Source organism: Schistocerca piceifrons, chromosome 2 (genome assembly GCF_021461385.2).
Source record: "Schistocerca piceifrons isolate TAMUIC-IGC-003096 chromosome 2, iqSchPice1.1, whole genome shotgun sequence".
Classification (NCBI taxonomy): Eukaryota; Metazoa; Arthropoda; class Insecta; order Orthoptera; family Acrididae; genus Schistocerca; species Schistocerca piceifrons.
In genome coordinates this window covers 42,985,358-43,012,462 of record NC_060139.1, presented here as the reverse complement: position 1 = coordinate 43,012,462, position 27,105 = coordinate 42,985,358, and the positions used below count along the sequence as shown (strand labels likewise).

The following is a 27,105-nucleotide window of genomic DNA, read 5'->3' as shown; positions in this document are numbered from 1 at the left end:
GCCAACACCACTCTCGCCCACACCAGGCACCCAGTTCAAGGTTGACAGCAGACAGTCGCCGCGCATTCTGATCTGCTCCATGCACAGCCGCCCTCTCCACACAAGTGCATGTCACACTCAAGTACTAGACATGTGACTTTTGTGCTGCCTTTTCTCACTCCACTAATGGCTATGCCTCGTCGCACTCTACCTGTCCAAAAACTTCGGGTCAGGACGTTGATCAGTTCATGTGCAGTTCTCAGTTTCTTATGTCACAGACGGAACGACAGACAAAATAGTTACTACTGCCAGCCCTAGTATTAGGCACAAGGTTAGATGCCTCAACCCTATTAAGTTGCGCACAGCAAGGCAGCAAATTAACAGCTTTTGGAGGCAGGTATCCTGCAACGGTCAGACAGCAACTGGTCTTCATCAACCCACCTAGTCCTCAAAAATGATGGTTCTTTCCAAATGTGCAGCAACTACAGACATTTAAACGCTCGTACTGTCAAGGACAACTACCCTGTGCCTAACATAAATGATTTCACTCATATTTTATCAGGCGCTACAATCTTCAGTGTTATTGACTGTAAACGTGCCTACCACCGGATTCCTGTAGCCCCAGATGACTTTCCTAAAACAGCTATTATCACACCACTTGGTTTGTTCCAATACACCTTCATGACATTCGGCCTAAGAACTTATGACAGTTCGAGTTTTGTATTGCACATCTGGACGTTATACTCATTTTCATCAAGTCAGCTTATAATGGATTTTACTGTAAATGATGAAAGTATGTGAATGCATCTTGCCGCTAACTTGGTGTAATGTCTCTCACACATAAACCTGTACAGTAAAGTAAGGGCCTCCTGTTTTATCTTTACGCTGATCCGTGATAAGACAGGCAAACAATTATACTAATGGAGGATTCTGCGTATTTTCTCTAATTTCATTCGCTCTCTCTGTCTCTCTCTCTCTGTTATTTATCTATATACAGTTTTAAATATAATATTTGATTACGTGAACTCAGCCCAATAGAATCTCTGGTGGAGCCCTTCGTCTTATTATTCAGCGGCTGGCTTGCTGTAAAAGATCTTTATATCTATTATTATTGTTAAGTGCTGCATTCAGTTGGGAAAATCGATCGTTTGAACAATTCGTTCATTTTACGACAGATTTAGAATTTCAGATGTGTCTGAAGCCTTTTTGGACGATTTTATAAAATCTCGGTGATTGCAGGCTCTCTTCGTCACAACTGAAACTTCCCCACTAATTACAGGGCCAAGACAATCATCAATGATTCAGACAGAGAACTCATTCGTCATTCACTCTAGAATAAAAGGGTCACAAACCTTATTTCTGAGGAAAATTGTATATTCAATCCATCTCCATTACATGTTCCATTTTCTGTTGATTCCAAGTCTTACTCAATTTGCGTTTACAGTTTTTCTCTCTCTCTTCAAATAACCCGCTAGTGGCACAAACGTTAATAGCTCGCTTTAGCGAGAAGAAGAGCAAATATGTCTCTTTTAGCAACCCGACAATCTTCCAACAGATACTTCCGAAGCTGTCCTAGTTATCCGTCCCTAACAACCATGGAGAATAAATATATGTATCTCTGTTCTTCCAAAGAATAAACGTACTAGAAAAATACCTTGGCGTCGACGAGCTGTCGGCGCATATATTACTAGAAAATCCGATCAGATACTTTCCAAAAGTGAATAAATGTGGATGATTTGATTGATAATTATTAATTATTGCATGGTAGAGGGTAATTTTCTGTGGGGAGATTACAAGCTGAGGAACATGAAAATCATTTATCCATGGTCCTGCAGACATTGAACTCCAACGGCATCAAGGTCCACCAAGAAAAACTCCGTTGTGCCAGCCTTCTGTCACTTTCTTAGGTTACACCATCTCCACCAATGAAATACAGCCTTCCAAATCTTGTGTGCATGCCATCACTTCACTGCCACCCCCGGCTAATTACAAATAACTCCGACGTTTCCTGGGCACAATAAATTACTACCGTCATCACCTGCCTTCTGCCACTGCCGTGCAGGTCCCGCTGACAGACTCACTGTCAGGTAAACAGACTTCAGGACTCAAACCCGTTCGATGGACTGTACCTATGCTGGAGGCTTTCAATGACCCCCCCCCCCCCCCCCCCCCACCCTGCGCCAGCATGCCTTTGATGCTCTGCATAACCTCGCTCACCGTGGTAGCATCTGCGCCACTTCACTGCTCATCTCCGAGATTTTTGTTTGGAAGAATATAAAACGGGACTGTCAGAACTGGGAATGCAGCTGCATCCCCTGCCAATGCAACAAAATCGGCAGCCATACCACCCCACTACTGGGCTAGTTGAACATCTCTCCAGGACGATTTTGTCTGTACATATCAATCTTATCAGTCCTCTTCCACCGTCGGTGGGCCACAGATGCATTCTATCCACAACTGACAGCACATCCTGCTGGGTAGAGGCAGTCCCCTTACCTGACATCAATGCCGAGACCATGACCAAGGGTTTTATCTCCTCATGAATTGCTAGGTTTGGTTGTCTGACCATCATGACCACTGACCAGTTTGAGTCTTCCCTGTTGATTACTTTATGTCACGTCTGCGACATAAAGAAAATTCAGACCACAGCCTACCACCCACAAAGCAACGGGTTAGTGGAATGGTTGCTTCGCATTCTAAAAATGGCGCTCAGGTGCCATGACTGCCTCTGGTCTGAAGCACTTCCATGGGTACTGTTCGGCCTCCATTCAACTTTCAAGCCTGACTTACAGGGAACTATCTCAGAATTCGATTTCGGGGAGAACCACTTCCTACCAGGGGAACTCATTCAGCCTCAAGTACGTGAAGATTTCCCCCTTTCCTGGATTTTATAAGTCGCATGCGCACTCACTTCAAACAAGCACACCCACACGCACCTATCAGCCACTTCCCACTGGACACTTACATGCCAACCGCTTTCAACAATTGCTCCCATGTATTGCTGAGAGACGATTTGATCTGACAACCTCTGCAACCACCTTATTGTCGCCCCTTTAAAGTCTTTCGGCAGGTGAAACAACTTTCGACATCATCATCAAAGACAGTCTGCAAACTGTTTTGTTACACCAACTCAAACCAGCATTCATCATTCATGGACCCCAACATCCCTCTGCTGGCTCAGTGTGATTCTCCTAACAACTATCTCGCCAGTCTCCCTCCCACCGTGGAGTCCGAAAATGTTTCTCCTCAGGCCACCACGCCATTTTGTTCACCCGACGCCTCCCCGTCACCTTTCGCAAGTTTCTCAGACATGTCCCCCACCACCCTGTATGCGGTTTTTGTTGCTACCTCATCAACTACAGAGACACCGACTCCCATAGTCACCCTGCCTTGCAACAAACCCCCACACCAGGAGGACAACATTTCAATTGTCACTCTCGATGACCGAGTTCTCATTTTACTCATAGACAACGCGACCCCACAGCCCAATGACCAGTTAAACATCAGTGTTGTGGATAGCCTCACCCTCCCTCAATAGTGCGAGCTGATGACAATTCATGCCTTCATCTTGCGGGATGCCTCAATTAGCATCCAGGCTTGCCACACCTACACCCTGCCATCCGCCATTCAACCTGCCTGCTCTCAGGCTGGTTACCACATCGTCCATTCTTGCTGGCTCTACGACTTTGAGGTGGAGCTGCGCTCCGCGTCCGCACACTGCCCCAGTCAGGGTGGAGGTCCCGGTCGTGCATCTGCCAACTTCTATGACCACCAACAGTGTTGATGCCCACATACTCTTCCCTCAAGTCTCACATGCGGTACTTCATACTGCGGGTGGGGGGGAGGGCGGGAGGGCTGTGTGGCCTGGATAGATCATATCAATATTAGACAACATTAATCTTTGGGACTCAGGTTGCTCATCTGAGCCACCATGTTAATTCAGTCTGTTCTTATACCTTGTACTGTGTGCACGTGTATGATAATTGCCAAAATATATGTATATGCACATATTAGTGGGGACAGTTTATTCCATATATCGCTATTCATATCCTGTTCCCATAGAACGATCATATTGGTCAAGTTCGCAGATATGTGAGTGTGTCGGAGACTTCTTAAACAATCGAATCTCAATGGCGAGTGTTCATCAGAAGCAATGTTATTTTTAGTAGTGCCTCGGGCAAGTGTGACAGGAGCACTGTTGTTCTCTATATACATAAATGATAAAAGATATGCTGGACAGGGTAGGCAGCAATCTGCGGTTCTTTGTTGATGATGCTGTGGTGTACAGTAAGGTATCAAAGTAGAGTGAATGTAGGAGGATACAAGACGATTTAGACAAAATTTCTAGTTGTTGTGGTGAATGACAGTTGGCTCAATGTGGAGAAATGTAAGTTAATGAAGGTGAGTATGAAGAATAAACCAGTAATGTTCAAATACAGTATTACTAGTGTGCTGCTTGACACAGTCAAATCATTTAAATATCCAGGAATAACATTGCAGAGCAATATGAAATGGAACAAACATGTGAGAACTGTGGTAGGGAAGGGGAATTTTTGACTTTCGTTTATTAGGAGAATTTTAGGAAAGAGTGGTTCACCTGTTGAGAAGATTAGACATAGGATGTCGGCGCTACCTATTCTTGAGTACTGCTTGAGTGTTTGGGATCTGTACCAGGTCAGATCGAAGGAAGACATTGAAGAAGTTCAGAAGTGGGCTGCTAGATTTGTTACTGGTAGGTTCCATTAACACAAATGTTATGGAGATGCTTTGTAAACTCAAACAGAAATTCCAGGATGGAAGGCAACATTCTTTTCAGGAATCAATTTGAGAAAGTTTAGAGAGCCAGCACTTGACAGTGGCTGCAAAATTATTCTACTGCCACCAACTCACATTGCACGTAAGTACCATGAAATAAGATACAAGGAGTTAGGACCCATACGGAGGCATATAGATAGTGAGTGGAGCAGTGAAGGAAATGCCTTGTAGTGGTACAGAGTGCCCTCTGTCATGCACCATACTGTGGCTAGTAGAGTATCTGTGTAGATGTATATAGATATAATAATTAACTAAGACTAAAAGAAAGATATGTAATTAGATTTAAAAGAATTGATTTCCATTTACTGCATAAGCAATAAATTTTAAGCCATAATGATTTCAAATGCATACAATGCAAATTCTTTCACAGACTGATAGATAGATAGACAGATGGATAGAGAGATAGATAGATAAAGATAGATCAGTCAGCCAGTATGTCCATCAGTCAATCGGAACATCTGATAATTCAAAAACCTTAAGAAAAACTGGAACTTACTCTCTTCACTAACCCGCTTCCTAATTTGCTGACTTGAAGTGTTACCAGATTGAGTAGTGGTAGACTGGAACTTTGAGACAAGGCTGCTGTTTGGTGATGTGGTTATTGTGTCAGGTATTCCATTTGGTTGTGTGTCAGGCTTCCTGTAGGAATAAATAATCCAAATTAGGCTATGAAAATATGACACAGGAGTAACATCTGTTGAAAAAGTCTATATCTTATGATAATATTGAGAAATATGTAAATTTCATTGACACTTAATATCAATTGTATGTGCCTTATATTTAGATGCTAGCCTAAGATGAACAGTCCTTTAGAAAAATTAGTATGATGTTTCCATTTAACACCACATTTGAAAACAGACAAATAATTTTGTATGGATTGTTGCTGAGGGATGCTTCAATAATAAATAAAACTAATTGAGACCTATTTAGAGCAAAGTATATAATCTTTAACTCAATGTCTGGGCTACAGGTTTTTTTTGTCACATCACTTATCTTCCCTGAAGTATTGCAGAGTGCATACCATGCCAGTATTGTGTGTGTCCTATTCTAAAGATTCCATTCAAATGTTCACTATGTTGTACTGTAACTATATTGCTCATCAGTTACATATTGTTTTCTCCAATTTTAATGGCAGTATGAGAGAAGACATCCACCCACTGCACAGCATATTATTTATCTGGCCTGAAATGATTTAGGTAAACACAGAAAATGTAAATCATGTGAGTAAGTGTCTTTCATCATTCCATTGTTTGTATTCTATCACTGATTTCCAAGTACTGTATTACTTTCCTTGATTTCAAATATTTCTATGCATTATATGAATTATTCATTCTCTCATTCATTCCTTCATTATGATCTGACAATCAAATAATCAAAGAGACTGTACCAGGATTTGGCACAAACAAAGGTATGAACAAATGTAGTGAAGCAGCCATTAGGAACTGAATTGCTGACAGCTATCAACTATTTATGTTTACCTGAGCTAAATTTAACACAATAAAACTAACAAGAAACTTTGACTCTGAAAAGGGTTGCAGCTTCCTTACTTGCACTACATAAATGCTGCTGATCTATTTCTACCTTGTTACAAAGACCACATTGCTGTTCTTCACATAACAACAGTTCTATTTGTACAGTTATTATTATTCTCACTACATGTTTTGGAGAACTGTATCTTGGTCATCAGATCTTGTGGCACTACGACACCATATTTTACGTTAATTGTGATTTTTGTTTTATTCCTGTAGCATATTTTGTCAATATTCTCCTTTGTTTCCTGCAATGAAGCTGAAGGATAGCCGTATTTACATATGCAAATGTTCTCTTGGTACCAGCACCTCCAACACATGTGGCTGAAAATTTGGTATGTGGAGCCAGTATACTACAAATAATGTGGCCCACAAAGGATTTGCAGTTCAAACACTTTGCTTGCACTTCAGTTGCTGAATGAACTACTGTTTATGGCCAGATCAAGTGTCGCCTACTATAATTTATGCACCAATGAACAGCTAGCCAGGTACTACACTCAGTTGATATCCTATAATGTGACTGAGTACAATAACCTAGCACCTAAGTGATTAAACAGAATTATTAACATGTAGCAAGTAAATTAATAATACAGTTACCAAGTAGAGATCACAAATCACTGTCCTCGATGTCTAACAGTCAACTTGACTGGTCGGTTTAAGGTTTAAAGGGACAAAACAATGAGGCCATCAGTCCCTCATACCTGAAACAGACAATTCAACAACACTACACATAATTGAAAGGGATACATGAAACCCAAGAAAAGAAAACCCCAAGGTTTATCAGAGCTCAACAAAGCCTAGAGAGAAAACAAGGAAGAAGAAAAGAGGGAAAGGAAGGAAGTCTGGTGATGTGCTCAGTCCAGGGAGCAGCTGAAGGCCCTCAAAGGCAGAAACTGTGAGAAAGGGAAGAAGAGTGAGGAATAGATAGGGCAAGGTCTGAAACAGAGCATCAGGCACAGACAGCCATCGCCCAGTCAGGACAGAGGTGGCAGGCGGGTGTCCTGTCAACCTTTCAATGGGCTGACAAGGATGACATCATCCCTTAGAGAACATGACAAAAGCCTCTGTTATCAATAAACTATAAAACCAGTTCAGCCACTGATGCATCATCTGCTAACACCAGGGGGTAGTGAGTGAGGAGGATTAAGAGTCCACTGCAGGGTGACTAGGTTAGGACAGTACAAAAGGATTACAAATCCTTAGAATTTGATGGCATAATACTGATTGAAGGTTTGGTGGCAGATTAACAATCTCAAGAGGTGGCCTGTCAATGAGTTAATTCCCTGGGACCTTGATGTGATTTCAGGGTCCAGACAAAGTTTATGAAGCATCCACATTGTCTGTTGGCAAAAAGGGAATCCTGGATCATCAGGACCAAGAAATGAAAAGGAAAACACTGGTAAACACCTTATAAACTGCTCAAGGAGTCGCTACAGATTGGGAAGGATTCACCAGTGCAGGAATGTATAAGCTGTAGAACACGAGAGATGGCTACCAACTATGCAGAGGAAACACTGCAGCCATCTGGTAAGGAGCAGAATTCATTACATTCCACATGATTGTAAGCAAAGCCAGTATGTTTGGCAACCATCAAGCCACCAGTACAGACTACGTCTGAACCCTAAAACATGCCTAGAATGATGAAGAATTGCAGCTGAGGACCTGAGGTAGAGCCAAGTCTTTCAGACCTTACGATAGGTCAAGACAGAGCTGTGGATGGGTGATGCACCATGGAGATGTATGTGAGCAGGCTCAGAGAAGAAATGATAAATGGAAAGCAGGAGTTCTGGAAAAAAGGGATGGGATGCAGATGGTGATCATAACCACAGACCTGGGTCCTCATTGAGAGAAGCATATCTCTGTATCTGGGAATAGTGGATGGCAGTTTGGGTGCTCCAGGGAGCAGCAGATGCATAACACATAAGCAATCAACTGTTGCTGGCAGAGAACTCACAAAAGGGGAATCCCTGCCTCCACTAGGAGGCTCATCATGGGGCTAGTCTGAAAGGCAATAGTTGCCAGTCAGTCATACAAGGCAACCCAGTCCACATTAGTACAGGCTCACCTGGGGTGCTGTCCAGGCAAGTGCTACTGAAAGAAAGATAAGATGGTCAGAAAATGATCATTGTTGTACAAATCGTGAATTTCACATTGAATAGAATGGAGGAATCCAGGGCTACAGATTGAAAGATCAATTGCTGAGAAAAAGCTATGTGCCACACTGAAGAGTAGGCACTCTAGTGTTGAGGAGACAGAGATCAAGCCCTGCTAGCAGGCCTTAACAGTCCTGCCCCCATCAGTGGTCACAGTATCACTCCATAGACGATTATGGGCATCAAAACCAACAATGAGAAGGAGGGTAGATGGGAGCTGTTGAACGGGAGGAAGAAGAGCAGGAAGTGTACGACGCCAGTTGGGGGGGGGGGGGGGGGTTATAAAGATTGCATATCGTTACTGCACAGTGTAAATGGATCTGAATGGCTACCATTTTTAGTGCGGTACGAAGAGGAACCATGGAACTTACCATGTCCGTGGACCAGCATACAGACACCACTCGAGGCTTGCAAAGGGCTAGCCTACTTCTGGCAGAAGGCTTGGAAACCATGAAGAGTCAGTGGATGAGTATGCATGAAATGAGATTCCTGCAATACAACAAAAGCTCCAGAGTAGAGAGAAAGAAGAGACTGCAATTATGGAAGGTGATGGTAGTAACCATTACAGTCCATAGGAGGACAGTAGTTGTGCCGGCTGCTGTGGCTGAGCGGTTCTAGGTGCTTCAGTCTGGAACCGCACTGCTGCTATGGTCACAGGTTCGACTCCTGCCTCAGGCGTGGATATGTATGATGTCCTTAGGTTAGTTAGGTTTAAGTAGTTGTAAGTGTAGGGGACTGATGACCTCAGATGTTGAGTCCCACAGTGCTTAGAGCCATTTGAACAGTAGTCATAGAGTCCAAATAAATTAGAGGGATGGGCCAATACACCCTGGGATGATGAGAAGTCTCATCCCAAAACTTCTCCTTTGGAGGGTGAGAGGAGGTGTGGCTGGGAAGAGAGCAAGTTGCAGCATTATCAGGAACTGAAAGACAATGAGCAGCCTTGAGGTCCACAGAGAATGGGTTACACGTTTGACACAAACTAACAGGCTGCAGACAGTGGGGAGGGGGCTCCTAGAGAGAGCCCCGTCCCCAGTGGGGCCAAGAGAAATGCATTTTAAAATTTTAGGAAGCATTTCGCAATTGGAGCACAACAGCAATTGTATAAAATGCTAAAAATCGAATAAAAACAGGCTCAGTGGTATCTTCAGATTTTTATTCATTATCAACCAGTTTCAGCCCTTTCCACAGACAATCTTCATGTTTTTCCTGATGAAATTCAGTAATAATATATATTCATTATAGAGGGATGAAAATACAGCTAAGCAATATCTAACATATAAGCTACAATGATGAAAAAGTATGATGTTACATGCGTTATGGTTGTTGTTGTCAGCAGATGGAACAAGGTTCATATTAGTAAGGAGGTCACTGCTAAATAAGGCAGCTGTAGTTGAGATTGTATCCTGTAAGCTCCACCCATTGCCTACAGTATTACATCACTGACAACCAATCATGCATGAGGTCTGACATATTGATTTAATTAGTTGAATTTGAAAGAAAAATAGATACAGAAATGAATACAAAAATTACATACACAAAATTTTACATTTCTAATTGTATCATAATTAATTTAAGTAAAAGAAATAAAATGACAAGCATGCTGTAACTTTTATTGTGTGCAGGCTGCCCCTGTGGGCATGTACTTGCTGCAGCAGAGACAGCTATATTTGGCTGCTATAGCAATGGCTTGCCACTATCAATAGTTTAACTGTGGCAAGGCCCAACACAAATACAGTGGCAGAGGGTGGAATGCTGATGGGTAGCATAAGTATGGTATCTTGGAAGTTAATCTTAATATGACCACCAGTGGTCAGAATAAACCACTTGTGTGATCGCTTGCATGGACTGTAAGTAACTGTTTAAGATCCTGTTTATAAACTTGGACAATGTTGTCTCCAAAATCTCTATGTATTACTTAGTATTAATGAAATAGTCCTATAATCATGTAATGCTATAATGCTGTATTGATGTAATGTTGTAGGCAGTGGGTGGACTCTTATAAGCAAACATACTAATCTGCCTTTGAAAGTACTGTGTGTTATACTGAAATTCATGATATGCTCTACATATGAGACATGGTCATGGCAGATGTGATGATGTGGCTTAAACCGTTTTAATCCTAATCTGTGAAGATGATTTCTTACTGAAACTGGTTGATATTTGGTTTTTATATAAAAATGCAGCTGATAGCCAAACATGCATTTTATACATTACCTGATGGCTGGTAATAGTCAACTTCCAAAAATTTTTAAATGACCAATAGTATAGTTCCACCAATAGACACATGTGAAAGCAAAAGGGACAAACTATTTAGCTTTGAGAACTAACAGTTTCTTCATTGGCAGGAGGGAGGTATACATTGGGTAAGGCGCCTCACTTGGAACCTGTGAATGAGAGAATGTAATGGACCTGGTTTTCTAACATAATCTTCTCTTTACAGAAATAGGTGATGCCACAGAAATATTTCTGAATCTCATGTGAATTAAAACTATCTCAGCTGTTTCAATAGAAGAACTTCATATGAATTTGTATACGATGTGTTATGTTTCAGGCTAAAATATGTAAAAAGAAATTAATTTGTTAGTATTCCGTATGTACAGTTAAAATTACTCTTCTTTTAGAAATACTTGAAATTAAGAAATATCAGGCATACTTCAAGTTCATATTATTAATTGCACAGTCTAACACTAATTATTAAATTTATTTCTGGATTCATTTATAAAATAATGTTATATCTTGGTGGTGATTCTTCTTTTGTCAAGAATGTTTGTAAACTCTTTCACTTTGTAAACTCTTTGGAATATTGTGAGTACTGCAGAATATAGGTAGGATTAGTGGGCATGCCTCTGATGGAAACAGACATGTTTTATGATAAATACTAACAATGAGATCTGCGGTGTGATAGCAGTGTTAATTGTAAAGACGATGTGATATTAAAAAATGTGACAAAGAATAAAATTCAATATAATACAGGCACATCTTCATCAGTTATTTAGTCATCTGGAACTGACTAAGTGAAAATTTCAGACACAGTAATGTACCCCTAGATGTGAGAACTGCAGCTAACAACAACAACAAGAGAAAACAAAGATAGGTAAAAAAGTTTTTCTTTTGTATATCTTATGCCTCCAAAGCTTTCAAAACTTATGCAGAGAGAGAGAATTTTAATAGAGATGTGTCGAAGGGTAAGATTACAAAACCCACTTGTAGTGAGAAAGAGAGTTGTTTGACTCATTACTTAGCTGTTACATGTTGTGTAATTGTTTTAGGAAAGAATGCCAGAATTATATATAAAACTACGGGTCTAGTGAAGCAGAGGATACAACCCATCGGCTTTGGCCAATGATGTCAGAATTGGCCAGATGAAAGAGCTGACAAGACTGTTCAGAAACAAAGGAATATGAGAGATGAAAAATATGGTTGACATATATCAAGGCAAGTAGTATTTTCACGTTAAGGATATTGTGTGTTTGTATCATATTATTTCTGTGGAAAATGCAGGGGAAAAAATGTATGGAAATACTGGTAGCACAGAATACCACACGTTACATATATATGGGTTGTATCTCAAACCTCATTCGAACTGTATTGGTTAACTGCGATAGGGAATACAAGTTTACCGTATGTCCATTTCTTTTTTTTTTGTTAGTAGTAATATCCTGTTGTTCAGATGAACTATATAGATCAACTGAAGCTCAGGATACAAGTTTTACATGTGTTGTTTCTTTTGCCTCCACTGCCACTAATAGTCTGCTCTTACGTAGATAGTAGTACTACCGATGGCAGAAGGAGCTACTTACATAATATTTGTATCCCATACTTCCGTTGACCTATATATATGTACACTACTAATGAAAATGTGGAAATGGACGTACCTTACATTTGCAAACTGTACCTCACTTGAACAACACGAAGAAGCATTAAGATGACACATATACAATTTGTATCCCATACTTCACTATGCGGTACTTTTCTTTCTTTCCCTTTTTTTTTTTTTTTTTTTTTTTTTTTTTTGCTAATAGTATCGACTGAAAGTTATAGTTTTGATCACAGCAGTGACAATAGTATCATCCCATTCTTTAGTTGAACTATACAGCTATACACAACATTTGTATCCTGCTCTCCAGTTGACACACACACACACAGATATACAAAGGTGATGTGACAACAAAATTCAAGCTTTCGCAACCAACGGTTGCTTCATCAGGAAAGAGAGAAGGAGAGGGAAAGACGAAAGGATGTGGGCTTTAAGGGAGAAGGTAAGGAGTCATTCCAATCCTGGGAGCGGAAAGACTTACCTTAGGGGAAAAAAGGACAGGTATACAGTCGCGCACACACACCCATATCCATCCGCATGTACACAGACACAAGTAGACATTATGTTATGTTATTAGATTAGACAAAATGTCTACTTGTGTCTGTGTATGTGCGGATGGATATGGGTGTGTGTGCGCAAGTGTATACCTGTCCTTTTTTCCCCCTAAGGTAAGTCTTTATGCTCCCGGGATTGGAATGACTCCTTACCCTCTCCCTAAAAGCCCACATCCTTTCGTCTTTCCCTCTCCTTCCCTCTTTATTGATGAAGCAACCGTTGGTTGTGAAAGCTTGAATTTTGTTTGTATGTTTGTGTGCCTATCGACCTGCCAGTGGTTTCGTTTGGTAAGTCACATCATCTTTGGTTTTAATATATTTTTCCCACGTGGAATGTTTCTTTAGATTATATATATATATATATATATATATATATAATCTAAAGAAACATTCCACGTGGGAAAAATATATTAAAACCAAAGATTCCATGACGTACCAAGCAGGAAAGCGCTGGTAGATGGGCACAATAAAAAAACACACAAACACACACACACAAAATTTCGAGCTTTCGCAACCCACGGTTGCTTCGTCAGGAAAGAGGGAAGGAGAGGGAAAGATGAAAGGATATGGGTTTTAAAGGAGAGGGTAAGGAGTCATTCCAGTCCCGGGAGCGGAAAGACTCCTTACCCTCTCCCTTAAAACCCACATCCTTTCATCTTTCCCTCTCCTTCCCTCTTTCCTGACAAAGCAACCGTGGGTTGCGAAAGCTCAAAATTTTGTGTGTGTGTTTTCTTATTGTGCCTATCTACCAGCGCTTTCCCGCTTGGTAAGTCATCATTCTTTTCGAATAGGTAGTGTCAGAGTAGAGGTGAACTGAAGGACGGGACACAAATTTTAGGTGTGTCAGGCATTTCGCCTTCAATATTGGTAGTACAGATTCGAAAAATTCTGTACTGATACTAGTGCTGGGAAATGAAAGAAGAACGACAGCTGCCAAATTTCTATTACATACTGGAGAACATGAAAACATATGTAATGGTGTAATACAACAATGAAATATATCAAAATAGTCAAATGCAGTAAAAGAAAAAAAAAATGGAAAACTGAACTTACCACATGGGAACTTCTTAAAAGAACCTAAGCTCAAATTATCTAACATTTTTTGGATGGTACATTTGCCTAACGCATTTAACAAAACATTTAAATGGGCAACATGTTTAGGGAATACTATGCCTCCATGAATATTTGTCTAAGTGACTTTGAAGTGTGGAAATCTGGCATTTCCCCTTCCCTACAAGAGATTTCACAGCTGACCAATAACCCTCTATGCTGTTTGTGCAAGTCCCTGTGGATAATGATCCGAACTCAATATTGTGATTAACTATAAGATGCTGATAACCGCTTTCCCCTAAATCCCTATATGAAGAAAAACCATCTGAACTTATAATGGAACCCTCTGCAACGTGATCTTCAATTAAGCTGACCAAAACTTCTTTCCTTCGATTGGGTACTACTTTAAACACTACCTCGTCACACTCTTGACCTAAAGTGACAGCCCCCCAAACCCTTAATCCTAATTTCGACCATAACAGATTTTCTGACCCACATCCCTCATCTAATGGACCACCACAACTCTAGTAACACTGTTCACGTTTATGTCACACTTCACTTAGCGTAGACTGGGACTGTGTCCTAGGCATGCCCGATGTTAACTGACTGGGCACGGCCCATGCTGCCGGAGTTGTAGTTGTTGTTATGCCGGCAGAGGTCATGTCCGAATTCTCGCGTGCCCTCTGGTGGACGGGACTCGACTTGCGGCAACTACCGTCCGTGACGCACCGTGCCAATGTGCGCCTCCCGCGATCTTTCTGGTGGCTACTGCACTCCTCCTCCTTCAGGGGGTGAAGCCACTGTGATCCACTGCGTCGGAAGGTGGAGCGTTGGGCAGGAGTGATGACCTCCACATCCATTGGAAGGCCGGAGTTGAGGGGATCTGCCAACTCTCGAGCCGGAACCTTCGAATACGGCTGGAAGTGACCCACACGAAGAGGCCCCCCGTCGTCTCACAACCGGAGCCCGGGACAGAATGGGCGACAAGCTGTCGAACTCCGGATCCTGTTCCACCTCGGGAGGGGCAAGACCCAGTGGCGGGGATGAAGGGGAAGGGACGACCACAGGTGAACCAGCCTCCTGAGAAATCGGGCTTGCGAGGGGGGGCCGGCTCTCGCTGGGGCATCTCGAACGATGGCAATGCTGGTGCTGGAGCTACTGGAGGCTGCCACGGCTGAGAACCATCGCAGTGTAGCAGAGTCACAGTGGGGAGAGGAGGTAATGTCCCCTGCGAAACCAACACAGGTGCCGGCAATGGGGAAGCCGGTGTCCGACAGGTCGGAGGGTGGGTGCCCGAACGTGGATGTAGCTGATTTTGGTGACGACGTACCACCCGGTCCCCCACCTGCAAGGTATAGTGCCGGCGGCCATTTCAGCACAGGACCACCGCCGGTATCCAATGTGGATTGCGACCAAACCCACGGGCCCAGACCGACTTACCCAGTGGAAAGCCAGGTACTCCGTTTTGCAAAGACTGGCGAGGACCAGGCCGGAGGGGGTTAAGCAGAGTCCTAGGTTGACGCCCATGGAGGAGCTCTGCGGGGCTGCGTTCTGACATTGGTGTGGTCCGGTATGCCATCAGGAAAAACGTCAATGCTTCCTCCGCAGGAAATTCGTGCACATACTTTTTCATCTGCATCTTAAATGTGCGCACCATGCGCTCGGCTTCCCCATTCAATTGTGGATGGAAGGGGGGAGAGCAAACGTGCCTAATACCGAAGTGCCTACAAAAATCCTGGAAGGCCTGCGAAATAAACTGCGGTCCATTGTCTGAGACCAGGGTGATTGGCAGACCTTCCACAGAAAAGATTTTTGCTAGTGCCTGGATTGTAACTTCTGAAGTGGATGAGGAGCAGCAAACCACATATGGGAATGAATAAGCATCAACGACAATGAGCCAAAAGCCATTGAGAAAAGGGCCCGAAAAATCGATGTGAACATGTTCCCATGCTTGGGTTGCTGGCAGCCATGAAGAGAACGCTGCCCTGGGAGATGCCTGCTGGCTCTCACACTGGGAACAGGCGGCCACCAAGTGCTCAATTTCTCTGTCAATACCGGACCAGTACACATGTCTGCGAGCCAAGGTTTTAGTACAGGAAACACCCCAGTGCCCTGCATGTAATAACGTGAGGACCTCCCTTCATAAACTTGCAGGAACAACCACGCGAGGAGCTGTATCATCGGTAGCCAGAAGGAGAACTCCTTCCAAGATCGAGAGGTGGTCTCGTAGAATAAAATAATTACGAAGAGGATCCGAGGCCCGGCCCGGAGGGCGGGATGACCACCCCTGCTGAATGAGGTGAACTACTTGCCGGAGAACTGGGTCATCTGCCGTTTCCCTGGCGACTTGAGAACTAGTGATCGGCAAGCCATCAACCGCTTGGCGGGACGCCACATCCAAATGAAAACACATAATCTCCTCTCAATCGAACGTAGGGTCCGGGCCCACCGGAAGATGGGAAAGAGCGTCGGCATGCTGGCCTGTAGGGCGAAAATGAATGTCATAATGGTACTTAAGAGAGGAACAAGGCCCAGAGCTGTAGTCTGTGGGCCGCCCTATCCGGAATCTGAGAGGCGGGACCAAATAACGATATTAACGGCTTATGGTCAGTGATTAACTGAAACTTCGTGCCATACGAGAAAGGGTGAAACTTGGTAACAGCGTAGACAATGGCCAAAGCCTCTTTTTCCACCTGGGAGTAATGGGCCTGCACGGGACTAAGCGTTTTAGACGCTAACGCGAGTGGTTGCTCGGAACCACCTGCGGTGCGATGGGCCAGGACCGCCCCCACCCCATACTGCGAAGCATCTGTAGCTAGAACCAACGGCTTATGGGGATCAAAAGTAGCCAAACAAGGTGCTGACGTGAGAAGGCCCTTCAACGAGGTGAACACTCGCTCACATGCAGGCGACCAATCAAAAGGAACACCCTTGCGCAGAAGGCAGTACAGGGGGCGGGCTATGGTGGAAGCCCTGGGAATGAACCGGTGGTAATAGGCTATCTTGCCTAAAAAAGCTTGTAAATCTTTCAGCGAAGCGGGCCGAGGAAGGTCGACGATACCTTGGACCAAACTTCCTAGTGGCTGGATGCCGCGCTGAGAGATGGTGTAGCCCACATACTCAATGGACGGTTGGAAGAAGTTTGACTTATGCAGGTTGCAACGCAAGCCCACAGACCTGAATTTGAAAAAGAGGGTGCGAAGGTTGTGCAAGTGTTCCTTCGTGCTGCGGCCTGTGACAATTATGTCATCCAGGTCATTAATACAATGAGGGATTGTCGACGTGACATGCTCAAGATAACGCTGGAATATCGCCGGGGCACTGGATATTCCGAAGGTCAACCGCTGGTATTGGTAAAGGCCAACCAGGATGTTGACGACCGCCAGCCATTTGGAGTCCTCATCAAGTGGTATCTGATGATAAGCCTCCGAAAGCTCGATTTTCGAAAAATATTGGCCTCCCGTCATGGCGGAGAACAATTCAACAGCAGAAGGCAAAGGATAGGTGTCCACCACCAATTGGGAATTAATGGTGGCCTTGAAACGCCACAAAGACGTAATTTTCCCGAGGGCTTCCTTACAATAACGAGGGGCAAAGCCCACTCACTAGAAGAAATGGGAAGAACGACCCCTAGGGCTGTCAGCCGGTCCAGCTCTTCCTTTACCTGAGGGCGGAGAGCCAAGGGGATCTGCTTCGCGTGTAGAAAACGCAGGCGAGCCGACGCCTTCAACGTTAAGTGAGCTTCAAAATCTGAAACATGCCCCAGGCCCTCCTCAAAAATATCTGGAAAGTCTGAGATCAAAGATTCCAATGATTGATAGCGAACATCTTTGGAGACCAACTGTATGGTGTCAGCGATAGAAAAACCGAAAGCTTGAAAGGCATCCAGGCCAAAAAGGTTAGTGGAGCTCGCATCACTGACAACAATAAAAGTAATAGGCTGAGTGACTGATTTGTAAGTCACGTCGGTAGTGAATTGACCCAGTAGGGGAATGAACTGTTTACCATAACCGCATAGACGCCGATAAACTGGTGCCAATGGGGGCGATCCAAGGTCGGAATAAGTTTGTTCATTCAACAACAAAACTGACGTGCCCGTATCTACTTGCAGTTGTAACCGGCGCAAACGAACCGACACCTCGATAAAGAGTTTGCGTGCCGATGCGTCGGGAGCCTGGCCCGATGAAGCTTCCTGAATGTCAACGTCCATGTCCGCTGTACCTGCTTCCTTCGATTCTTTTGAGGCTGAGCGGCAAACTTTAGCAATGTGACCTTTTCTATTGCATATGCGACAAACGGCCCAACGCTGGGGGCACTCTGACTGATCATGATGTATATAGCGCGGCGCACAGGACGGCAACAGGGGCCGGCAGCCGGAATTCTGTTTACGCCCTGTGCGGGGGCAGCCGTAACGGCCGGATTGTACCGCTCGCACGTCGTCCACCCTGGACACAGTGGACGCGGCCGCGCCACCCTGAACCGCCGCGACAACGCACCACGCTTCCAGCTGCTGACCTGCTGCGTGAGAGACTTCATACGATTGAGCAATGGACAGGACTTCCTCGAGGGAAGGGTCTTCTAACTGCAGGGCCCGTTGCTGGACCTCCCTATGAGGGGTCGAACAAACAATGACGTCGCGTACCATAACGTGGGCATATGACTCTCGTGACTGCTCCGTGACAAAATGACACTTGCGACTAAGACTGTGCAGGGTAGAGGCCCACGCCTGGTAAGACTGATGGGGCTGTTTCTTGCATTGATAGAACTCGACCCTAGCCACCACAACATGCGTGCGGCGGCGATAATATGAAGACAGCAATGAACACAATGCGTCAAAAGACAAGGACGAGGGTTCCTGCAATGGCGCTAGCTGCCGCAAAACTTGATACAGCGAGGGAGATATTCAAGACAAGAAGAGAGCACGACATACCTCCGCATCGGCAACATGAAACGCCTGGAAATGCTGCCAAAGGCTTTGTTCATGTGTCCCAATCCTCCGCCGTCTCGTCATACGGGGGAAAGGGAGGAGGGAACGGCGCTGGAGCAGATGGCGTGGATAGCAACGCCGGAAGCACTTGTTTCATGGTGGCCATGAGCTCCGTCTGCTGCTCATGCAAAACTCGCACTAAATCCTCCATGCCCTGGAGAAGCTGCGAAACCGGAACAACGACGCAACAGGTGAAAGGACGATCCCATCCTCGTTGCCAATTGTGTAGCAACACTGTTCACGTTTACGTCGCACTTCACTTAGCGTAGACCGGGACTGTGTCCTAGGCATTCCCGATGTTAATTGACTGGGCACGGCCCGTGCTGCCGGAGTTGTTGTTGCTGTTGTTATGCCGGCAGAGGCCGCGTCCGAATTCTCGCGTGCCCTCTGGTGGACGGGACTCTACTTGCGGCAACTACCGTCCGTGACGCGCCGTGCCAATGTGCGCCTCCCGCGATCTTTCTTATGGCTACTGCAACAACCAATCTTTGCTGCAGAGCCATACAAATAAGTCGTGGGTACAGTGACGAGATAAACTTGTGAGGCACAGAAGTTCGCCGCACTCACATCAAATACACCCAGCAATGAGACCATGCATTTGTAAAAAAAACAAATCATGGCCAACATGTCTACACCCATAGCCTCTCTCAAATCATCCAGGTTCATTGGAACAGATAAATCCATATCTACAAACGAAAATGAGATACTAAATATTGTCCTAAAATAAGAAACTAATAGTCCAAATTACCGCAATATCACTAAGAATGAAATTAAGTACCAAATGAATAGCAATTCATGCACATGAAGAATATTTTGAGCAATATGTAGTGATCTCCTTTAAAATCACATTCAGTTATTTTAATGTACAATGATAGAGCTTATCTGTAACAAAGAACTGTTTTATTATCTATGGCTGAAAGTGAAGACATTATTATCTATGACTAATGTATGACATCATTGGTCAAAGCTGATGAGTTGTATCGCCTACTTCACTAGACACAAAACTACTCCAGACCTTGGCACATCATCTTAAATAAATATTAATTGAGTTCAGCCATTTGTAACAATACAACAGGAGTGTATGCAAGAAAATCTTTTATCTATCACTGGCAATAGATATACAATGGAGTCTGTTTTACAATTATTCTAGTTTAAGTAACTTATTTTTGTGAGATTGAAATAATGAAACTGATCTGTTATTAATGGTGATTTGATTATTTCCATTTTTATATTTTGATATTAAGTCTTCATGATTCTGACTACTGGAAAAAGGCCTTGAATCATGAAATTATAATAAATATGTTCTGAAGGACAGTGCTGTATAGTTAGCACAAGATTTTAATACTCTACTAGAGAACATGACTAGATCTTGGAGACTTATGACTAATTAGTGTAACGTTTTGGAGTTTTTTGGGCCATCTCTTTTGAAAAAATAGTTCTTGGCTGTGTAATCTGTGCCTGTTTGACTAAATCTAATACATCTGTATTTCGCTGATTATAAATAGATGAAAAGTTTGCTGTCACTGTGAAGAAGTCACCATTGATTCCAGTGATTAATTGTTTCAGTGTGGCATTGTTTCTACCACAGTATCAACAAAGGACTCTTTGTTTCACCTTTCATGAGAAAAATCTTTTTTAATAATCCTGCAAAACAATACAAGTGATGTACTTTTTCTTGTGGGTTATGGACTGGCAACCAGGTATGGTGTAGTCATCCTTTAACTACAAACTGTTTAGAAAAACTGTTAATGAAAACATTCTCTGAAAGTGACACGGTGTAAGGTAAGTATTAAAATGGAATTACTGTGAATGAAGACTATGGCACTATGTATTTCAGTATTGAAGAATGACCACTGGGTACAGCAAATTTCTTAAATATGATGCAGAGTAATGAATGGTAATACTTGAATAAAACTATATATTATTTATAACTGCTTTCAAATGATTGGAATGATTCACTAAAGTGAATCAAATATGTTATGCCATACAATGTGCTCCTGAAGCAATTCTCTCTATCGTAAATAGTGATAGAAGCAATAGTAGCGGTAATATTTATTGGCAGATCTCCTGTACAAGGACACTGGGCATGTCTTTGTATTACAAATTACACACAACAAAAATAAAGTAATTCAAATGTAAAGACATTTACGTACTGCTGCTTACAGGTCTAGAATGACACATGTGGGACAGGTAGTTGGCTGTTGCCTTATAGTATGAACCATCTCAGCATTTTCCTGGAGTAACTTAGGGAAACTATGGAAAACCTAGATCAGGATGGCTAGATGAAGATTGGAGTCTGCGCACATTTCTTCAGAACACTAAGCACACTATCAGCTGACATCAGGACCATATTTGGACTACAACTTCACATTTACTAGCCTGAAAAACTGAGTCAACATCTGTCTGTAAAGAATGGTATGTTGAGCTCAGAGATTGCATAGTGCACAGATTTGAGATTAAGTTTTTTCAGAGAAGAAAAAAAAAAAAAAATAGGAAAGAAATATATCTTGCAAGTGTAATCTGAAATGATAGGTGTTTTATTATCATATGCCTTTCTTATTACTAATTTTTGTTGCAGTTTTACCACACCTCTAGTTTGTGTTACTTAGATAACCCTTCAATATATAGAATGAATTTCTTAACAGCTGCCTTTTAATGGACTTTCTAAATAAGTCTCTTTCATATATTTCTTCAAGCTCCTTAGGCAATTTACTGTGTGGTTTTATTCCTAGGTAGAAAATACTGTTTTAAGTTTTATTTTTATTCTTTATTGGTAAATGTTAGTTCAGTCCATATCATGTTCAACAATTATGAACAGAACCTTTTGTGCAATAATTATGAGTCACATTTCATGTGTACAACTGATTTACGAAAACACTCAAATATTGCAGTTACAATCCCCTGTGGTTTGAACTGTTCTTTACAGTGCGCTGAACTTCTATTTTTTGGTTATTATTCTTGAGACCCTTTCTCCTGTTTGAAAACTGTGTTCATATTTTCCCCATTTGGTCACAAGGAAATAATATTATAGCTGAGAAATGAACACTCATGTGAATAGTATTTAACTCATATATACTGCAACCATGCTGTGAATGTCTTGGGGTTACAAAGCTACTTCTGCTGTATTCAATCATTAATTACAGCCAGTTTTGTGACACTGACAACCACATCCACAGAGACATCTGTGTGACAATGAATCATGAAAGACCAAATGACCCTAATATACCAACTTTTAAACATGTAAAGTTCAGAAAATTGTACTCGTGTAACTAACTCATAGGAGCTAAGTAGCCCAGTGTATGTAACCCAATGCTTGTTATCAGACTAACTAATAAATCACTAAATGGGGGTGAAATTGAAACAGAAACAACTGGGTGTAGGGATCCAAGGTCAAAATGGTCAGTGGAGTCCATATAGATTACATCACAATAATCCACTGATAATGCAGAGACACATAAAGAAGCTATATACAGCCCCAATGGGTGGCAAGTTTAACCTAGCCTCAGTAAAAGTAAATTGGCTTAATGCTCAGTTTTTCTTTCTCCACATTTGCCTCGCCCCCCCCCCCCCCCCCTCCGCCTTGCCCTTTCTCATCTCCTCTCTTCACTCCCCCCCCCCCCCCCCTCTCCACTCCAAGTTGCCCCCTCTTACCTTCCATCTCTCTCTCTCCACTTTTTTGTTTCCCTTAATGTTTTATGTGTTTCTCTGTGGTTGCTAGTGACAATCACCGGTTCATTCTTTCTATTTTAAGTTAGGTTTTGAAAATTATTTTCAATTTACATTTCATGTTTTTAAGATTTGTTTACTGAATACAGTTACTGCTTTCAGCCACCTTAATTTCCCTTACCACAACGTATGTAGCTGATGGTTTTCATTTAAGTAATTAAATGCCCTTAGTCTCCAGCATTCCTCTTAGGCTAACACACCTGTCTGGGCATTATTAGTGATACGTTTTAATACAGATTAACTGCCACACATATTTTCCAGATAAAATTTCAGATATTGTGTTTGGACATCCCAATATTCTTTGTTCTTATTTGATTATTCATGGTTTCCTCAAAAGCTTGCCGATTCTTTAGTAGTGCCTGCTCATCATCTTCATGTGGATGAGCTGTCCACAGACTGGATGTTTACTTTTGCAGTGTGAGTATTCAACAGTACATGGTCACATCCCATGTTCTGGGAATGCGCTGGAGTTGTGGTATTGTTTATCTTATCCGTATCTCCTTTCCATTAATAAGCCACAAGCTTGACACACATCATCCAGTTTTTTGGGTTGTTGCACAACTTCACTGCAAGCTTTCCCTCTGGCCTTCAACTAGCCACTCATCAGGTCCCTATATAATTTTTCCATGTATCTTCACATTACTATTTGGTTACCATGATTTAATTCTTTTAGGCTCCACCCACTATTTTAGACTTTGATCCCTGTGCCTGACTGATTTTATTCATTGATATACCATCATCTAGCAGTTTATTACTTCAGTCTGACAACGAAAGTTAGCTCCCATTATGCAGGCGCCTTAGCTCTTATGACTTAGTTACACATGTAAAATTTTCTCTATTTTACATGTTTAAAAGTGGCTGTTTTAGGTCCATTACTTTTTCATGATTCATTGTTATACAGATGTCACCTGAGAAGGTTGATTTCAGTGCCATGAAACTGGTTGTGATCTGATGATACAAATATTAAATACAGCAAAAGCAGCTTCTTAATCACAAAGTTGACTCCACCTGCATTTCAGCCCTTTTACATGGAAATGTTGATGGCCATTGTAATAAAACTGGTTATGGTGAGATAAATGTACTAACCAATCTAGGATCATATGAAACGATCGATTCCCAAGTTGAAGACTCAAAACCCAGAAATCCACTACCATATAGCAATACAAAAATGTATAAATGTCAGCATATGAAAATACAGGAAAAGAATGTGCTTTGTCCTTTTTTTCTTCAACAATGAGTTATGTATGCTATAAGATATAGGATTCTATGTTGTTAACTGACCAGTGTGACATTAGTCCAGGTTCTATAACCCATTTTAAATTAGATATGCAGGGAGGGAATGTGCTAATTTCTCTCACTACAAGGAATAAATATACTTTGTCCAACATTATGTATAAGTTTAAGGTTCCTTGTGGGTTGCATACAATGTTAAAGCAAGAAACAGAATTTTCCTTCACAGTGCATTGTTGGTGCTAGCAAAAACCTCTGCTTTAGTTAGAAGCACTCGATTTGTCTATGCAGATGTCATAAGTGATTAATTTCAGTTTTAATAGTTTATTATATATACTGAATGACGAGTACTTCATCTGAAGAAGAAAGACAAACACCTTCAGGTTCTAACAGTGTTAGGAAAAGGCAAGTAGGAGTGTGAAAGAGTACTGCCATGAAGTAATTAAGAGTTCAGTCACATGAACTAGGAGAAGACTGGAATTGTAAGTTGAAGTGCTTTGAGGGAGTAAATGCTCAAGAAAGATCAAATATTCTAGGAAAATTTAATGATATGGAAGACTGGAATGAACAGTAATTACATTTGACAGGCCTCATTACAATACTTAAAGTTCACAGAAGGTGATCAAAGAAGAATGAAGATGAAGTACAGCTTTGTGAGTGTAATTTCAACTAGAGACAGAGAGAGAGAGAGAGAGAGAGAGAGAGGGGGAGTTCAATGTGATGACATTGTACATGAAAGTCTTATACACGCAAAAGGCCTTCATGGCAGTACGTGATATGGCAAGGAGATGATTAATGAGAGTTTATAGTTTTATAAAGGGTTGAACACGAAAAAAGGGCATGGAAAAGTAGTAGTGCACAATCTGTGATAGGTATACTGCTGGGATAAATGTATTGAATGCACGATTATCTGAAAATATAGGCAATAGCATGAAGAAGCAAGGCTTGAAAGAAATTAATATGGTCACCATTGACCACAGAGTATACAAAGTGAAACCTAAAACATTTTATTACAGAAAGAGAAATGCTTTTTTAAGAAGCAAAAGTCTGTTGAAACAGAAGCAGCCTGTGTGGACATTTGTTTATTTATTTATTTTTATTTTATTTTTTTACATTGTGCTTAGCAGACGCAAGTACTGATGGTGCCTATTACAAAAGGCAGTTGTGTGTTTATTCTTTCAGTTTTCAAGTGCAACTTCAGTGTTCTCCCCTTACACTGAAGATACTGGAAGAAAAGGGGCCAATGAAGTGATTTTCTTTTTAAATCACAGTGTGGTGGAATCTTGAAGTTTTTATGATTTGTTTTCAGTCCAGAGCAAGAATTACACTCTTCTAAGGTATCTTAAATATCCTGTGAGTGAACTGAAACCCTTGGAGACAATGAAAGTAACATTCTCTATTAGTCCACACACTTATGGACTGTGGTATGAGTGTGGGATGAATTAACACAAAGGCAGTAGCAGAAGTTCCAATGAATTGGGTGTGGATCTTGATTAAAGTTCAATGTAAACCTAAGGCTTCTGATGTTGTGGTGGTCAATCAGGATTTGGTACAAAATTGGGAGTCTTTTCTGGATAAGAAATATTGAGAAAACTGTAATTCCTAACAAAGTCCATAAGAGAGGAAGTCATTGCAAAATAACATCCCTGTCTCATTCAACATCAAGAAATTTATAATTGGGCTTACTTTTCATTGTGGTGAGAGCATTGCTGCAACTACAAAATCAGCAGTTTTGAGAATGCCCATCTCCTACTTTGAGAGGTAGGATATGAAAATATAATAAAATGTTACGTCAGGAAAAGTTTATATATTGCTAACAATAATAATAATAATTGAAAGAAAAGTGTCACGACTTCCAGGTTTTAAAGGAATATCATTGACAAGAAGTTAGCGTAATTTACACAAAGTTTTTATGCAAGAATAAGGAGTGCATGTTGGGACAAAGTGACACTATATTTCATTCTTACTGCATGAAGTTAAAATAGCAAAGGGAAATTCTTCAATAAGAAATATTTTTATCATTTCAATCATTATTTCATTACAAAATCTTCTGACACGTAATGTTTAGCACAAAGTACACTTTTCCTCACAATATCTTCTGTTCTGCTATATACAAGAAGAATGTTTTTTTCCTTGTAATGCATGATGTTGGTTTAAATAGCACACCAGTAAAACTGCAATTTAAATATTTAATTATATTTAAATATTAAATTTAAAGTATGTAACATGCAGGAAAAAATGACTTTAATTGACACTAATTTTATCCATTACTACCCATCAAATTTGGTTTCAAACTTTAAAACTGTTCTCCTGAACAATATGATAATGTGGACAAAGCATGTGATTTTCCTGTGCTCTTTGCATATAAACTCGTAATGTAATTAGGACGTTGAATATGAACTTCTTAGGAAGATAAGCAATAATAAACAGTTACTTGTGCTTTATTTTTTAAATGTACATTTCAAAGATGATTTTGCACAAATGGATCGATATATGACAGTATTTTCTTTGCTACATGTTGGCAGACATAAATCTTTGTCTTTCGATAGTTGGTAGTGCCAGTTGGAAGTATGGAGGTGGAGTACAAGTTTTGTGTGGTATGTTAGCATTGTGGTTGATGTCAGTGTGTATTGTGAACTGAAATGACTGAAAATATATCTGTTCAAAACCAGAAATTCCACTAGTGTTGATATTATTTAACAAAATGAAAGCGAGCATCCTCTAGACTATTATAAAAAGCCATATTTCAGGATAGCCTATGAGCCTGCAACTTCCAACAAAGAAGAAGAATAAAAGATGAGTATTATGAAAACTCTTTATTCAGATTCTAATGTTGCTACCTCTCTCTGCTGTGTGTCACTATCTCAGTAAGCCAAGTGCTGCAAAAATGTGACCAGCTGCCCAGGTTATTAACTTACTTCAGAATTAATAAATCAGCTTTGGGCTACAGTAGGATGGTGATGCTCAGAATATGATGGCACGATATGGGATTTTATGAAAGTGAATACAGTGTTGATCTATTTTTCTTGCAGATTAAAATTTTATGTGAACAATCAACCAAATATGAATCACAGCCATGAAACAGCAATAACAACAGCAAAAGGTCTTCATAAACAAGAAGAAGAAGGAAAGGGTGAAAAATAAAAAGTGTGGTGAACAATTAACAACATCAATGTCCGACAACAAAGCTAAGCACTGGAAATATTTTCCTTTTTTTTTTTCCTTTTTTGTGAAGTGTTTCATTGACTAATCATTAACAATG

The 27,105-nt window shown here is 41.5% G+C and overlaps 1 protein-coding gene across 1 annotated transcript in view; it reads right to left on the bottom strand.

The window, feature by feature from the left end:
- LOC124775134 (serine protease snake-like) overlaps positions 1–27,105 on the bottom strand; it is a 284,183-nt gene that overhangs the window by 151,715 nt on the left and 105,363 nt on the right. Inside the window, exon 5 of the mRNA XM_047249974.1 lies at positions 5,291–5,433. Coding sequence (XP_047105930.1) covers positions 5,291–5,433 — 143 coding nt within the window. The remainder of the gene's footprint in view (positions 1–5,290; positions 5,434–27,105) is intronic.